The sequence below is a fragment of the Osmerus eperlanus genome, chromosome 6 (assembly GCF_963692335.1).
Source record: "Osmerus eperlanus chromosome 6, fOsmEpe2.1, whole genome shotgun sequence".
NCBI classification, from domain to species: domain Eukaryota; kingdom Metazoa; phylum Chordata; class Actinopteri; order Osmeriformes; family Osmeridae; genus Osmerus; species Osmerus eperlanus.
Genome location: NC_085023.1, coordinates 20,956,821 through 20,973,263, shown reverse-complemented (window position 1 = coordinate 20,973,263; position 16,443 = coordinate 20,956,821). Strand labels below are relative to the sequence as shown.

At 45.7% G+C, this 16,443-nt stretch overlaps 1 protein-coding gene across 1 annotated transcript in view; it reads left to right on the top strand.

The window, feature by feature from the left end:
* The window catches only part of macrod2 (mono-ADP ribosylhydrolase 2), a 325,831-nt gene that overhangs the window by 239,378 nt on the left and 70,010 nt on the right, over positions 1-16,443 (top strand). The window contains exon 6 of the mRNA XM_062464550.1: positions 2,267-2,388. Within this exon, the coding sequence (XP_062320534.1) occupies positions 2,267-2,388 (122 nt within the window). The remainder of the gene's footprint in view (positions 1-2,266; positions 2,389-16,443) is intronic.

Genomic DNA, 16,443 nt, shown 5'->3' with positions numbered 1-16,443 from the left:
TTCTTAGCCTGCAAACACATTGAAAAACTACCGAGATATTTTCATTTATTCCCGCTGGTGAACCTGTGAACCTGAAGGCAGAAATATTCTCAAGGTTAAATTGTGCATAGGTAATTGCCCATGTTGTTTTAGACTGTCAGTTTCCTTGTGGTTGCAAAACAGTTTTCCACTCTGCACAGTCTGAAGAGCCTTGTGAAAAGGGATGATTTAATGCAATTTCCATAATTTTCCCATAGCTAGGATAATACACTTTCGTGCCTCGTGTCAAACGAGCGTCAAATGAGTTTTTAAATAATCTTTGAGTTACAGACTTGTATTACGTAATATGACATATCCTTCACAGGTTTTTCCCTTTGTCGTGTCGAAATCATCCGTCGGCCTTCAATGTGGTCTGTTTGCAAAGATACAAAAACTGCGAAAATACTGTTCACTTTTCCGTCTCCACTGTTCAGAACACTCACCGTTTCATACTTTCCTAAGATACAAAACGAAACATGTTTTTCACCTTAAAAAACAACTGTATTGTATACATATTTATTTATAGGTTGACGAGTAGAGGATATGAGAGAAGGCATGACTAGTGGTGAGATAAAAACTGTTTAAACTTTCATGAATTCACTAGTGGTCAGGCTTTTTGGTGTCCACAATCTAATTGGCATGTTGCCGCGCTTGTAACGTGAAATATCATGAATAATGGATGAAAAACAACCCTGTCACGTGCCCCATTATAACCACATAGTGGGATGCAATTTTCAGCTTGCTACTCTGGAAAAAGACAATACTTCAGACAGATCCAGTCTCGTTACAATCCGACATCAGCAGTGCTAGAGCTTCATGCTAATAGAAAAGCTCTTGTTCAATGAGCAGTATCTTTTTTTTTAACAACACTTTTACCACCATTAAAAATGCTCTTTCAAACCATATTCTGTGGTTGGCAGCCCCGGTTTTTGGAAAAGTAGTGCCATGCCTGATTACCCTGGCCCATTGTTACATACCCAGAGGTTGAAATCAATTACGTAAAATAACTTGAAAGTAACGAGACCCGTTTAATCGCTAAATGTTGGATGTTTCCTTAGTGTTAAGGGTAGAAAAGGTCTTTACTTTGTGAACAATTATGCGTATTCAGTGACATTTGGCACATCGTTTGTGTTTCAGTGATGTGACATTGGTGACTGAGCATCTTTGCTGAAATGCTAACATAGCTCAGTCGGTGTGCCTTCCTTCATCTCATGAACCGTCTCAGAATTTCCAGTATACATATTTAACAGCCTTTAATATTTTAGCTCTCTGAAATGGGTATTTGATATGTGAAATTTTGAATTAATGAGTCATGGCTTATCAATATTTAATTGTCTATAAAGTGAGATTTATGTATCTTAAGCAGTAAAACCATTATAATGACAGATGTTTGGCATTCAGAAACATTATTTGTATTTTTCGTTCAACAGCCTGTGCTAACTTTCTTGTGTATTAACAGTTTAATGATTTGTTATGTGAGGGAATTTGTTTGCAAAGCCAAAGAGAGCAGTTTTTCTTTCTTTCAAACACAAATTTACGCAAATTAAATCATGCATTCATAATGCAATACCAAGGTCTTTCTCTCTTTATAAATACCACACAGGATATGGCTTCTGCTGCTCCCTTGTTTATTATTGAAAACCAGTCCTGTCTAGCCTTAAAGAGGAGAGGAGAAAGAAGACAGAATGGCTAGATTATGTCTCTGTCAAATCGATGCTTACGTTCTCTCATTTTCCTGTCATCACCCTTATGATTCAATTAGAGAGCACAGCATTCCTCTGCCTGCCCTGACCAGACAAGCAGAATACTTGATTGACAGTCACACACATTACTATGCACCGAAAGGCAGGGCACTAGCAGAGAGATGAATATTTGAATAGATTGCATAAAAGAATCTTGTAATTGATTTTCTATCTTGGCTGCCATTTCATTAGCTGAATAAATGCATTCATATTGGCTGTGGACTTGCTAAAATTGTCCCCATTGTGAAGACAATCTCTCATCTTGTTTGTATTTCATGATAATACAGTAACAGCTGAAAGAACAGATTCTAAGGCCCTTTCAGATTTGGGTCGGCTGGATGTTCAGAAAGTGTGTGGTCACAGTCTCGCCCCATTTTTCTTGGCAGTCTTGGACTTGGTCTCGTCTTGGGCGGGGAGGGGGGGGCAGGACAGGACAAGTTATCTTTTCACTAAGTACGGTGTGAGGTCAAGAGAGTTGACCAGTGCTCTGTGTTGCTCCCCTGCAGATGTGATTCACACTGTGGGCCCAGTGGCCAGAGGGAACGTGGGCCAGACGGAGAACCGAGACCTCGCTGCCTGCTACAAGAACTCCCTCCAGCTCGCCAAGGAGAACGACCTTCACTCTGTGGTGAGTACCGCATCTCAGCCCTCCTCGTCACACGCCAAAGCTCCTCCCAAATTTGAGGAATCTGTTTAGTGTTCAGACACGTTGAGCACAGGGCTGGAGTTAAACCCTTTATGGCCCAGCCGGGGTGCCCGGTGCCGGGGTGCCCGTAGCTCACAGGATAAGTACACATCCCATTTAGGCTGAGGCTTCACCACAACGTCCTGGGTTTGAATCCCACCTATGCTTTTTGCTGCATGTCATTCTCTCTCTCTCTCTCTCTCTCTCTCTCTCTCTCTCTCTCTCTCTCTCTCTCTCTCTCTCTCTCTCTCTCTCTCTCTCTCTCTCTCTCTCTGCCTCTCTTTCTCTGCCTCTCGCTCTGCCTCTCTCTCTCTCTCTCTCTGCCTCTCTCTCTCTCTCTGCCTCTCTCTCTGCCTCTCTCTCTGCCTCTCTCTCTGCCTCTCTCTCTGCCTCTCTCTCTCTGCCTCTCTCTCTCTCTGCATCTCTCTCTCTGCCTCTCTCTCTCTCTCTCTGCCTCTTCCCTTCCAGTAACACTTCACTTACAAACTGTCTAATAAATCATAAAAAGTTCCACAAGAAATAAACATTTTCTAACTTTGTGTATAGTGATGAAATTGCTGGATGGAAATCCTCCTCTTCTTGCAGTGGGAAGAAACACAACATAACTAAAGCTTCCACACCTTTTATCTACGGAGGAACAGTGTAGTCTGTGAAAAAGAAAAATTGTCATGGCCATTTGTAAGTAAATCAATAAAAATATTACCTTCTTGGAAGCCAACCAAAGGAAGTTTTATACACCCAATTTAAGGAGACTTTATATTGAAACCAGCAGAATGGATAGTACAGGCTTTCAAAAAGTACAGTAAAAGTCTGCTGATTTCTATGAAGGTGGAGGTGCCTGCTTTGGCAGTGTCACCCTTCTGTGACCCAGTTTAAGAAGAAATTGGTTTGGGCTCTATCATATTCTTTAATGACTTATGACATTGATTTACGGTTTGTGATTTTCCCCATGGAGACATATTTGTTCGCATTGAGGCTCTGACTTGTTTGAGGCTAATTGGCTATAACAGAAAAAGGGTGATGATGCATGTTGGAGGAAGAAAATCACTTTCCCACAAGTGAAGTGAGTGGGCTTAGCAATGTTGGCTAACGTCCAGATGCCAGGTCAGAGAAGATACCCACCAAATGTGACTGCTGATTGCTGACTTTCTGGCCTAAACACTGGGCCCTGCACCTGGCCTTCACAGTCTAGTCCATGACTTATAGATCTGGCCCTGCCACAGAGTAAACAAATCAGATCCACACCCGTCATCCACAAATCACATAACCACCAGCCAATAACTGGACCATCATCAGTCACCAATCAATGGGTGCTAGCTGATGGTATTTGTAGGTTAGACAAACACAGACTTGGGTGATAATTTTCAGTTTGAATGTCTAATAATCAAAAGCCATGTGTTCTTTTTATTTTTCTGTTTTTCTTATTCCGTTCAGGGCTAGTTCAAAGGCTACCATTGATTGGCGACTGTCCTTTTTAAAAGACTGTACTGTAAGGGTGGGTGTCGTATTTGGTTCATGCTAATACACTGTTCATTTTACCATCTTCCTTTAAACCATAGTGGAATTAGTTTTGGTTGTTTGGCCAATATTCAACCCCCTACAGTACTATCCATTCTGCTAGTTTCTGCAGCCATAAATGGATACCATGCCGTATATATCTACCGAAGTATGCGCATACAGTAGAGCATGTTCTCCATCGGGTTGTGATGTTAAAAAAAGAACTATAATGTCATTAGGCTCCATGAAACATGGATCTGCATGGACATACTTGAGATATGAGAGAAGGGGCCAGCCGGAAGGCCATTTCCCTTCTGGTTTGTAATCGACTCAGCAGGGAAGAACGAACAACCATTTTTTTTTCTTCTTTCATCCATAAAGGTTTCAGTACTTTTTTTTCTGGAACATTCCAGAGATTTATTTTGGTTTATCTGTTCATTAATTTTTTCCAAAAATTCATATACTATTTATAAGAAGCAGGGTTGTTTTCTCTGGGAGTCAGTTGAATCCTGTCTAATGTATTTGCACAGCTGCTCCTCATTGAGGCTGGCTTCAGTGCACACGCCAATGCTGTGTGATTGACTGGCTTGCAGGACAAGCCCAATCATTACATTCTCCAGCCCATCGTTCATTTGGCCTCCTTACCATGGACAACAGGAAAACCTCCTTAACCGCGTGAGGAGAAGAGGGATAGCTGTTTCTTTCTTCGTCTTAAAGGCATCTGGCCTCGGTTGTTTCTCCCCGCGCTGTGGGGATGGAGAGGGGAGTCAGTCCTGATGAACAGCAGCTCTGGCCTTGAGCTCTCTGGGTGCGCTGTTTCCAGGTTCTTTGTCAGAAGACACAGTGGTTCACAAACACAATGTAGCCATGCTCCTGCTTAGCCAATCAGCACTAAGCTGATCTGAGGGGGCTTGACTGCGTGCTCTGCAGAGGGAGAGATCAGCAAGCTGACGCATGGAGGGAGAACCCACAGCAGACAGAGGAACCCTGCCAGAGGAACCCTGCCAGAGGCCCTGCTGAGAGAGGGGCTGCTTGGTGAAATGCTAGACGACCACCTCCCTAATGGGGATTCCGGGGCATTACAAAGGGGATGGAAGTCAAAACAAAACGTGACACGTAATAAACTTGAGCATAAAAGATTAAAACAAGCTGGGCTTGCCAGTTAATCCCGGAGATTTAGACCCCAAAGCCCCCCTCCAGGCTGCACACAGGCAGTTCTCTCACACAAACACGGACACTCCAGTCCCCACTCTGACACCTCCCTCCTCTCCTCCCCCCACCCCCCTTTTTCCACCCCTGAGTGTGAACACAGATGGATAATTTACGACAAAAGCATCCCACTTAGATGGGAAACGTGTGTAAATGTGATGTTTAGTTTTGGTCAGCCACCGAGCACATCTCACGGCCTATAAGCAGCGTTTTCAGCTTCATCAGTCTGACTGTGACGTCATGGAGCAGGGGCAGGCATGTGCAGTGTGTGTCCATGGTGGTCCACAGGGTGCGAGGTGTGTGTATGTGTGTGAGGTGTGTGTGTGTATGTGTGTGAGGTGTGTGTGTATGTGTGCGAGGTGTGTGTGTGTGTGTGTGCGAGGTGTGTGTGTTGTGTGTGACAAGACACAGTCTGTGAGGCTCTGGCTGAAGGATGGCTTTCAGATGAAAAATTACGAACACTCAGAGCCAAGAAACCGTCCGTTTAACCCCTACACAGCAGCTGAACGCTGTCTGGACCAGTCCAGCATTTAACACCCTGTCTCTGTCTCTGTCTCCATCCAATCTGTGTCAGATGGCTGGATGCTAGCTACTCAACCACATTGGGGGGGGGTTCTGTTTTTCATAGTGTTTACAGAGCAGTGTTTATCTAGTTATAACGAGAATACAGATTGTGTGTGTGTTTGTTTGTAGGCAGGTACTGTGAGACTAGCATGCTCCTGCACTTTCTTCTCTCTGGGTGAAAGAGCTATCTGTCATAGCCCCGCAGGCAGAGCCCAACCCTGGCTGAGACCCTCGTCTAAAAATGTCCGCCTGGCCAACTGTGCCGTGGACCAGAGGAGGAGAGGGACAGCCTGGGCTGCTTTGACACACAAACAAACTGCTCTCAGGCCCCAAACAAGAGAAACACTGGAACTGGTCGAGCGCAAATACGGCCTCTTTCTCTTTTTCTTTCTTTCTTTTTTCTCTCTCTCTCTCTCTCTCTCTCTCTCTCTCTCTCTCTCTCTCTCTCTCTCTCTCTCTCTCTCTCTCTCTCTCTCTCTCTCCCTCCCCCCCCTCTCTCTCTCTCTCTCTCTCTCTCTCTCGCTCTCGCTCTCGCTCTCGCTCTCCCTCCCCTCTCTCTCTCTCTCTCTCTCTCTCTCTCTCTCTCTCTCTCTCCCTCCCCCTCTCTCTCTCTGTTCTGGATGACTCAGGTAAGATAAGCAGGAGAGAAATCTGGTGGAGGTTTGACACATTCAGATTGGAGATGAACTGTGATAATAATACTGTCTGGCTGGTCGATGAGGACGCACCCACTCCAGCAAACTGTCAATATTTGCCTGCCCCAGGACCCATTAAACCGTCTCATCCCAGCTCCTCTGATATACGGAGCACGGCTCCTATTACCGCCTATTTGGAAACAGCTGGGCGTTTTGGGAAGCCACACTCACACTGCCACACCATTGAATCGGCCAGGAAATGAGAGAGAGGTGGTGGTGTTGATGAGTTAAGGCCCTGCCTGGGGGACTGAGAGACAGATTGGAATCTCTCCTGGAGGAGGAGGTGCTGATCTGCCATCTACACAACCTGCTGACTGAGAGAGTAAATGATGGAGTCATCTGGAGGCTTCTCAGCATCTGAGGACGGATAACTACAGTGGTACTATATGGATATTTGTCTCATGTGTGTGTGTGTGCGTCTGCGTGTCACTGGGTGTGTGTGTGGCTGGGTGTGTGTGTGTGTGTGTGTGTGTGTGTGTGTGTGTGGCTGTGTGCTACAGCAGGTGTGTGTGTGTGGCTGGGTGTTACGGCAGCTAGGTGTGTGTGGCTGGGTGTGTGTGTGTGTGTGGCTGGGTGCTACAGCAGGTGTGTGTGTGTGGCTGGGTGTTACGGCAGCTAGGTGTGTGTGGCTGGGTGTGTGTGTATGTGTGGCTGGGTGCTACAGCAGGTGTGTGTGTGTGGCTGGGTGCTACAGCAGCTAGGTGTGTGTGGCTGGGTGTGTGTGTGACTGGGTGATAAAGCAGCTAGGTGTGCATGCGTGCATGACTGTTCCTCAGGGCTGCTGGTCCCAGCGGGCTGGGCTGCTAGGAGGTACAGCAGGCGACAGGGGAAGCCTGTCTTGGTTAGTCACGGTGGGCTGCTCTGGACCCCCCTGGATGGAGCTCTGTCTCTCAGCCAGCCCCACACAGCCACCATGGACAGGGACGCCTCCATCTGGAGCCAATTCAGAGGGACCCCAGTCTCCTTTCAGCTGCCTGGGTCGCCCTCTCTTACATGGTGACCTTTGGAAAAGAGAAATGTGCATGTTTACCCAAAACATAATTATCAGCTCATTTTAATCAGGTTTTCAAACCATTGATGTGCATTATTGAATTAACCAGCTTTGTTTTTGAACTAACCGGATAGCCTTCTGGTGATGCAAAATATGAGGGGATTGTTTTTTCACGAGCAGCGAGGCACAGACGTCGTTTTTTTTCTTTTCTCCTTTACTAATGCCCTTGTGGGCAATCTAGCAATCTTTTTTTACTTAATTTGACCACAACAAGCCACATTGTGATGTTTTCAGAAAGCATCTGTCATTAAGATATTTCTGGCTGTGTGCAGTGGGCTGTTTGCAAGCTGGCAGCTGGCAGTATGGGCAGTGACATGGCCGCAGGCTCGCGTTCACCAGCCTTCCCTCCTTTTCCCAGATGACTAGTGAAGTGCTTTGTAGTCATAACACACTGGCCTTCTCGGGTCTCCGGTCTGGAAACCACAAATTGCCTGTTGAGAAGTTTGCTGAAAACCAAGTGGATCGTTGATGAATGGTGTCGGATCGCGGCATCAGCCCTCTTCCCCTGCAGCCTCATTCCAAGGCTGTTCAGAGCATTTGTTTACACTGGACACGCATTCCTCATCTCTGCTTCTAGCATGTCCTTGTGTTTATTCAGCTACCTATCTGATAAAGAGAAGGTTTCAGTCTGTTCTGGTATGTGTAGCCCTTGGAAGATAAACTCTATGGGTGTATCTGGTGATTTGTTGACCCGTCTATAGAGAATCTAACCTCTTAAGACTGTGTGTGTCAGTGGAAGACCATGTTCCTCTCAGAGCACACACCACCCGAGTCCCCAAGGACTCTTAAACACAGTTGATCCTGACTGATACTCAGGGTGATTTTCCAGGATGCTTATGTTATGTCTGACTGACGACAGAAAAGCCCTCTACCGAAAGCATCTCATAGTCGTGATTTTGGACCGTTTTGTCGCACGCGTGGAATTTAAAATGTGTCGTTTACGACCGGGTTATGCATTGTCCCTTATTTATGTATTTAAACGCTGCCATGTAAACTTTTACGACTCTACTCTCACCCCCTTCCGTCCGCGACTGTCTACTCCCCGGGTGATTAATTAATTTTCATTTATGTTATGAACATACTTTTTCCCTCGCCTCTTTCCCCTCCTCGTAAATTATTACCCTGGAGTGACTTCTAATGTAATCACGTAATGGCTGGGAAAAGTGAAATGCTTTTATTGTTGCAGACACTTGGCTTCTGACGCCTACGCAAGATGAGACATTGAGACTTATAGGTGAGGTTTGCAGATTCTTACAACTCAAATTTTGAACAAAAGCTTCTCTATGGTTTTTCGTTTGCAGGAAACTGTTATGAAGCGAATCTTTAGCAGCACAGTAACACCAGCTGTGTTGACGTACAGGTTCATGATAGCCTTGTACTAAACTGTGATGGTAGACATATGTATTGTAGACAGAATACTCATTGGAGTGTGAGAGATGTCTTCTGTAATGAAGTGTTCTGTCCGAGAAACTATGGTTCATCAGTGTTTTGCCTCTACAACATATGGCCTAGGAATTACCAGTCGTATCTATTCAAGTAGTGTGCTTGCTGGCCGAATGATGGTTCAAAGGTTCAAATTCCTTTTGATTTTACACAGTTTATACTGTACAGTACATGCTGTATATTTATTATGTGTTAGACTAAAGAGGTGAATGTACCGTGGCTTCATGTTTAGTCCAATTACGAACAACTAGTTTGTCTCAACTTTGAGGAACCTGTTTAGTCCAGAAAGACAGTGAGTGCAGGGCTGGTGCTGAAGCCCTTTAAAACGTCCAAGGAAAGCCGCCTGTACACATCGACCTCACTCTGCTCCAGCTGCCTGGGGTCAAAACTGATCCACACATCAGAGCAGTCCTCTCCCATTCAGTCTCTTATTGACCCTCATGGGGTATCATCCGTCCAATCAGACTGCAGCCTGCAAAAACCTGCTCTCTGCGCAGCCATTGGTTGTGCCCTAGATCCACCTAGTGGCTTGCGTCTAAAAGGTTAATGAGATTGACGCTTGGAAAAGGTCACAGAGCCACTTAGATTTGTCATCGCTATTTATCTGATCTGAAACGTAGGCAACACTGGGCCAATTAGCTCCAATTAGAGTGCTGCTGGTGTTCCTCCCAGCCCTGCCTAACGAGCGGAGGGGTTGTAATTAACGTGGCGCCCCAGTTTGGGAAGAGAGGAGGGAGGATGGGGAAGTCCTAGGCTGTCGGGCGGGGTGCGACTAGGGCAGCCAGCAGCGGCACACCCCCTGACATTTCACAAAGAATGTGCCGGAACTTAGTTTAGTGCAGTGAAACATTAAGATATGTAAAATATGACATTTCCATACACCTCGAGAGGTGTAATCATGGTTGATGGGGATTGAGGTAATCTTCTGAGTGGCTTTGCGGGAGGGGTTGTGCACAGCGAAGTGAGCGGGGACCGTGATTATAGCCTGTAGAAGCCCATAACCACACCAGGAGAGGCTAGGTCCTTGTCTTCCAACAATGCTTTTCGCTTCAATTCTTTTATTTTGTGTTCCCGGAGATAGGAGTCTGTCTCTGATGATAATATATTCTCTGACAATAATTCAAATGTTCTTGAAGTTAGATAACACCCATAGATCCATCAGAGTGCCTTGAGATTAACATCATCGGCACATGGTGCTGTTTCCCATCCATGTTCTTGTCTCCTATTTGGCTTTGAGGAAGCCTGGGAGAGTCTGCTGTGAATGTCTCTCAGCCTCTCTCCTCGTCCCCAGCCATACGAGGCCTGGACGCCCGCACCCAGCAGAGTGACAGTCAGGGGAAGTTGTTGATTAAACAGATGTCGCTCCCAGCCTCATGCAAGTCGACAAGCAGGCATTAATTAAACATACCTGGAGAATATCACAGAACAAAAGACAGATCTGCCTCTCTCTCTTTCTCTTTCTGTTGGAACTGTGGAACTGTTCTGACGGAGTCTCCTCCCTTCCGGAGAGTTCCCCAAGGCAGACGAATCACACAGAAGAAAAGAGAGGGAGGAAGAGAGAGAGGAATATAAGAGAAGAGAGGGGGAGTGAAGAGAGGACGATAAGAGAAGAGGGGAAGAGGGGAGGGAAATAAGAGAAGAAGGCTCTTGAAGAACAGACACAAGACACACCCAGAGAAATCAGTCTTTGTTGGCAGCAATTACTTTTGATTAGATGTTTCACATTCTGATGTGTGTTAGCTATTCGCGATACAGCCACAATGGCGTCGATTCCAAAAGTGAGCTGCTGGCATCCAGGTTTCCATGCAAGCTGTGTATGCATCTCCACTGGCTGGCAGTCCTGCTCCAGTGTACACGACTCAGAACCAGTACGCTACAGACTGCAGGGTCACAATGTGCTCTACCAGTGAGACTTCCTCAAACAACACAGCGGGCGTAAGAAAAACTCAAACGCTTCTCTCACTCGTGAAAAAGGATGTTTTTTCCTCGCCACCGAGAGCTGGAACCATCTGTTTAGAACTCTACCAGAGACACGGAAACATCTGCAGAACCATCACGCGTCTCCTCCACCAAGCTGACAGATAGCTCTCCTCCTATCAGAGCACGGGAGCGCTGACGATGGTCTGGGGATCTGAGAACAGCCACATGGGCTCTTTCTCTCTTTCTTTCTCTGTGTAGTGACGAGGCGTGTGTGTGTGTGTGTGTGAGGTGTGTAGTGACGATGCGTGTGTGTGTGTGTGTGAGGTGTGTAGTGACGAGGCATGTGGCCACGTCTCATGGCTATTGTCTAAACAGATTGCTGTTGAGCGTCGCTGGAGTTTGTCAGGATGACTCCTTGTTTACATCATTACGGTTAATTAACAGGCAGGATGGCTCCTGCGAGGGGTGTTCTGCCGCACGCCGCCGGACAGAGCTGTCACGCATGCCGCCGTCTCATTATCCAAGAGGCGCCGTCCCCACGGTAACAGCTTTCACCGCTCGAACGCCTCTGGTCACCGTAGCCACGCCCCCGGGAGATGCTGTCCAAATGGAGAGATGTGATTGGATAACCAGGGTAACCTATGCACAGACTTGTGACAGCCATTCAGGACCTACGTTTTCTCTTCTTTTCTTTTGTTTTACTTCTCATCTCATGATCCTCCTGTCTCACAGGCCCTCATTTAGCAAGGATGTTGATACGCATGGCAAAGCATTCAATTTAATACTCGCAGATTGATATTTTAATTATTATTGAATGGATAGTAATGAGAGCGCTGAATGTATGCGTCCCTTTTAATGCATTTAATTAAAGTTACCAAGCGTGACGTCTGACATGGCTCCAACTGCATCAGAAACCAAGCTGCTTCCCCGATTAGAGACTCTGGAGGAAAGAAAAACCCACGGCACAGTTATTTATCAATGAAGAAATAACCGTGTTAGATCAATAAATCAATTCTGATGGAAGAAACACTTGTTTTTCTCCACCATGGCTAGCGTTAGCGTTAGCGTTAGCATTAGCATTCTGCTCCTGGCTCGGCCACAGACCAGACTGTTATTTGGGTTCATTTTGGAGTGTCGCTCCGCTCCTACCAGAAGCTCTGCATGGCCTGGACCATGTCAAGTGGAATTTCCTGGTCAATCAGAGCGTTCCATTCCAACAGGCTTGCACCCAATTATCTTCCAATCCCAGGGACCTGTCTTACAGCTGTGGCTGTCGGTAGAACAAGGTGTGTAGAACACGGTCAGTATCCATAGGGGCTTAGCAAGCAGGAGAGAGAGAGTCACCTGGTCAGTCCCAGGGGTATGTATAGTTGAAACATCTTGAAGAGGGCAATGTAGAATTTTCCAAGTTGGAATATATTAGGAACCTGTTTCACTCCAACTAATGAAAGGTTCTGTAGGTTGTGTTGAAGAATTAGTGGATGGATGAACGCTGGTCTGAGCTACATTAGCATCTTTAGACACAGATGGGTTTCCTGTCGTGCTGCTTGAGGGCTGGCTCTCTGCTGTCTCCTGTAGCCCTGTCTCCCGGTGTTTATTCGTTTAGACACAGCCCACCAGCATGCAGTGTGAACCAGCAAGATGCTTATTAGATTTCCCTTACGTACAGCAGATATCAAATGCAAGCCGCTTTTAATAACAGGCAGGTAATTACGAATGCTTGTTCCGATTTTTCAACAAAAAAAAAGAGAGGGGAAAAAAAAGGATTTATTCTGTGCTGAAGACAGGTATGCTGAGTGATTTGCAAATCATGCCAAATCTCTGCCTGCCATTTTGTTAGTGTTGACTGATGCGAGGGTGAATTAATAAAAGGGCCTGGTAATGCTATGAAGAATAGAAAGCACATTCATTGTTCCTATCTTTCCGAAAAGATAGGAGGTAAAGTTTTGGTCTGGCAATATTGTAGTGAATTACTTTTAATCTTGTTACTGGGGTTTTATCGTGTAACTGACATTCCTTTCCCAACAGATCCGTCTTTGTTCCTGTCATTCCCTCTTGACATTGTCATGCTGTTGCGTGTTTGGTCTGCACATCCGTATTGCATGTGAACACACGCCTAAACTCTATTCTTACCTTGCCTCGGCGTCGAATCTTGTTTTTAAATTGCATGGCAAACAAATTTTCACCTTGAAACACACTGACCAATCCTGATGTGTGTTTGTGCAACAATCCTGATTTGTGTGTGTGTGTTCCCTGTCCGGCATGTGCATTATCAAACCAGCCCCAGCCTTCCCCCAAGGCCCAGGTGAATGATTGTGTGCATTGGGAGGTGTGCCATGTTTATGCTCTCCCACATAATTCTTTAATCATGGTGCTGATACCCCACACACACAGCCGGTTTAGTGTCATTATTATCTCTCAAGGTCACCGCTAACGAGGCTGCCGCTCCACGGCTGGCCCGAGCTGATTGACTCGTACTTTTAAACGGGCACAAACAAGGCCTGCTCAGAGATTCAGGAGACAGCGCTGCACCTAGCTTTATGAGGAGTTATATTAGTCCGAGATCTGCCTTCAGAGCCAGGTTGCTTTTTGCTGATGGCAGAAATTGCCAGGGAGGGAATGGAATACTTATTCCTTCTACTTGTATCTGTTTGGTCCCTCTTTATTGGTAATGACGTTTAGGTTGCGATTCCGAAGGATTCTAGTTTATTGACTTTCAAATGGAGTGTGTAGGCCTTACTTTGCTCTGCGTTGTGTAAGGGAACTGGGCAACGTGCAGTTTAGGCTGAGCCCACATACTTCACCCACAGTGAAGGGATGACATGCATTCTGTTTTGGAAACTAAGCTTTCCGATCTGGTATTCAGTGTATTCTTTGGCTGGCAGAAACCACGCTGACCACAAATTATGTATTTCATTCAGGGCACACACTCTCTGAGGGATTTCATTTGTCATAGAGACAGCATTTAAATGGTGAATATGGGGCTCCTACCCCTTAATGTGCTGCTAGTCCTTGAGATAGCCCCAATCCCCCTCCCCTCTATATCTTTTTCCAATGTAATTAAAAATGATATGACATGTTAGCATTAAATCATCATTAAGCACTCGAGTAATCATTTCCTGGTGTGATTTAGCGGGTTAAACATTCCTCTCATTGTAAAACAATGCCCTTGGTATTGTAAATGTCACACTCCTCTTTTATGAATGATCCAGAACACGTCTGAACCATAGAACAGATTGAAATTTAAATCAGCCTTTACCCTCACTACTTCTTCATTTCACATTGAACTTGTGATCTGAAAAGGAAAGGTAGTCTCTCTATTTAGTCATGCTATCTTGTGAATTCACAGGCGTTAGCTGGCATTAAATCTGAGTGGCGGAAGCAGCATTCGTGAATCCTGTATTTGATGGATTTGTCAGCCAGTATGTCCAGGCACCACCCAGCTCTCATAGTTTACCTCATAATGTAATACTCATGCCACCATAACAGCACCAGGTACAGCTATGGACATAATCGTTAAATCATTGTTAACCTCATCAAGTACTCATCAATGATGCAAACCTATTTTTGAGAAAAATTTACCTTAAACCTATTCAATGCCAAGGATTTCAATCAGTGTTTTTTTTAAAGGAGCACTATTCCTGATGTTTCCCTTCACACAGTGTTTTGTTTCCTATATACTTAACTATGCACAAACTAAAATCATTCAGCCATTAAAAGACCCAGCATGCACCTCGCGTAGTATAAATCCTTTGAAGAAGTAGCTTAGTATAAGGTGATTTTGTTTGCATGTGCGTATCTGAACAGTGGCCCAATCAGAACCATCGTTAAGGTGGTTTCAGTGTGAGAGGAGTAATTGTCTCTGCCTCAGCTCCAGTCCTCAGAGAGCTCTTGGGCTTTACAGAAGCAGACCGCCATGATTGCGGGTTCACAAGGAAATATGGAGTTGTTTGGCTAAAGGCGCCATCAAGCCTTCCTTAAGATCCTCATCTACTTAATGGTGCCTGATGGATGCTTGATTGTGACCCTCACTAAATATTGTGCCACTCTACCGTGGCTCCGCACTCTGTTTATGCTAACACTGAAGGGGAAAATGCACACAAACTGTTTCTTACAAAGGCATCTCACACATCGTCAGATAAAGTACTTGCGAAATAAATAAAAAACTTGTCTACTTCAGTAATCATACTTGACATAAGTATCGGTAGAACTTGCAAATGCAACACCATGAATGAAGGCCTGGAGGGCTGTAGCATGTCAGCCTGTCCGTCCAGTCAGAGTGTGAGCGTGAGTCCATGCATACGATTAGACGCTGCCTAGAAGGAAAATCAGTCATTAGTCAAGAGGCATCAAGCGTATGACGGCATCGCTACAGACCGGCACTTTTGCAAAACTGGAGATGAGCTGGGAGAGAGAGAGAGAGACCGTGGAGGAAGGAGACCATCATTCATCCCAGCCACCTGGTGATTCCTCCAGTCACCTTCCTGCTTCCTCTCAACCAGCTGCTCCCTGCTCTCCCAATCAATCAGCAGCGTGGGGCTGGTTGGTGGTATCCATCCGCCGCAACCTTGACTGGCGTCTCCCCTGTCCTCTGTCTGGGAGGGCTGGTGGTGGGCCATCTCCCCCCCTCATCCCTCCTCATTTAGAGGAGCACCTGTGCCCAGGCTCACAAAGCCTCGCTCTCCTCGCCCACTCTGGGATTCCACTGTTGCTGCAGTGGCTCTCAGACCGATGGCCAATCGCCGGCAAGGCAGACGGCCGCTCCGACAGAGAGAGAGGGCTGTGATCGGCAGGGGGGAGGCAGCAGAGCGACGACAATATCCCTGATTATTGCTATTTGGCAGGGAGATGACTCCTCGAAGCCACTCTACTTTGTGAACAAAGAATGGAGTGGGATTCTGCCTGTGTTCGCCTGCTGTTTGAATACCTATTCAGATCTGCAGACCGTCATATCTGATTAGTTATGTAAGGGATGATGCACTTCAAGCCTGTCATTACTGTTGAAGAAACCCAGACAGGGAGATACAACGATGCATAGAGAAGCATATGGACTCACCTTGAGCAAGAGTTTAACCATCCAGCTTCTTACACGGCTACTTACTAAAGAAATCATTTAGTTTTAAAAATAATTTTATAGCTTCTGCAAAAAAAAGGAAAAATTGTCAACTGACTTTTATTCAGAAACAACAGACTGTGGAAGCCTGTAATTGACCAATCAAAATTGAGTATTCACCACAGCCGCTCAATAATATTTATTAAATATATATATATATATATATATATATATATATATATATATATACCGAACATACATAGGCAAATATATTTTTCTTTTCTTCTTTATAATACAGACTTTGTTACAATTTCACGACCTACTTTTTGTCACCGGTGTTTGGATATCAGTTCTCAGAAAAGGTGGAAGTACATTTGTTCCACATGGCCTGACACAAACAGTTCTAGTGTGTGACTGACCAGACCACCAGAGTGGCCTTCTCTCTGCCCCGGCCTGACAGAACCACCTCCCCATGAAGGTGACCCTCTCCCTGGGTCCTTCTCACCGGACAGCCCAGGACATGGTCTGTTAAGCACCTTAATGATGACAAGTACCTCCTGAACCCC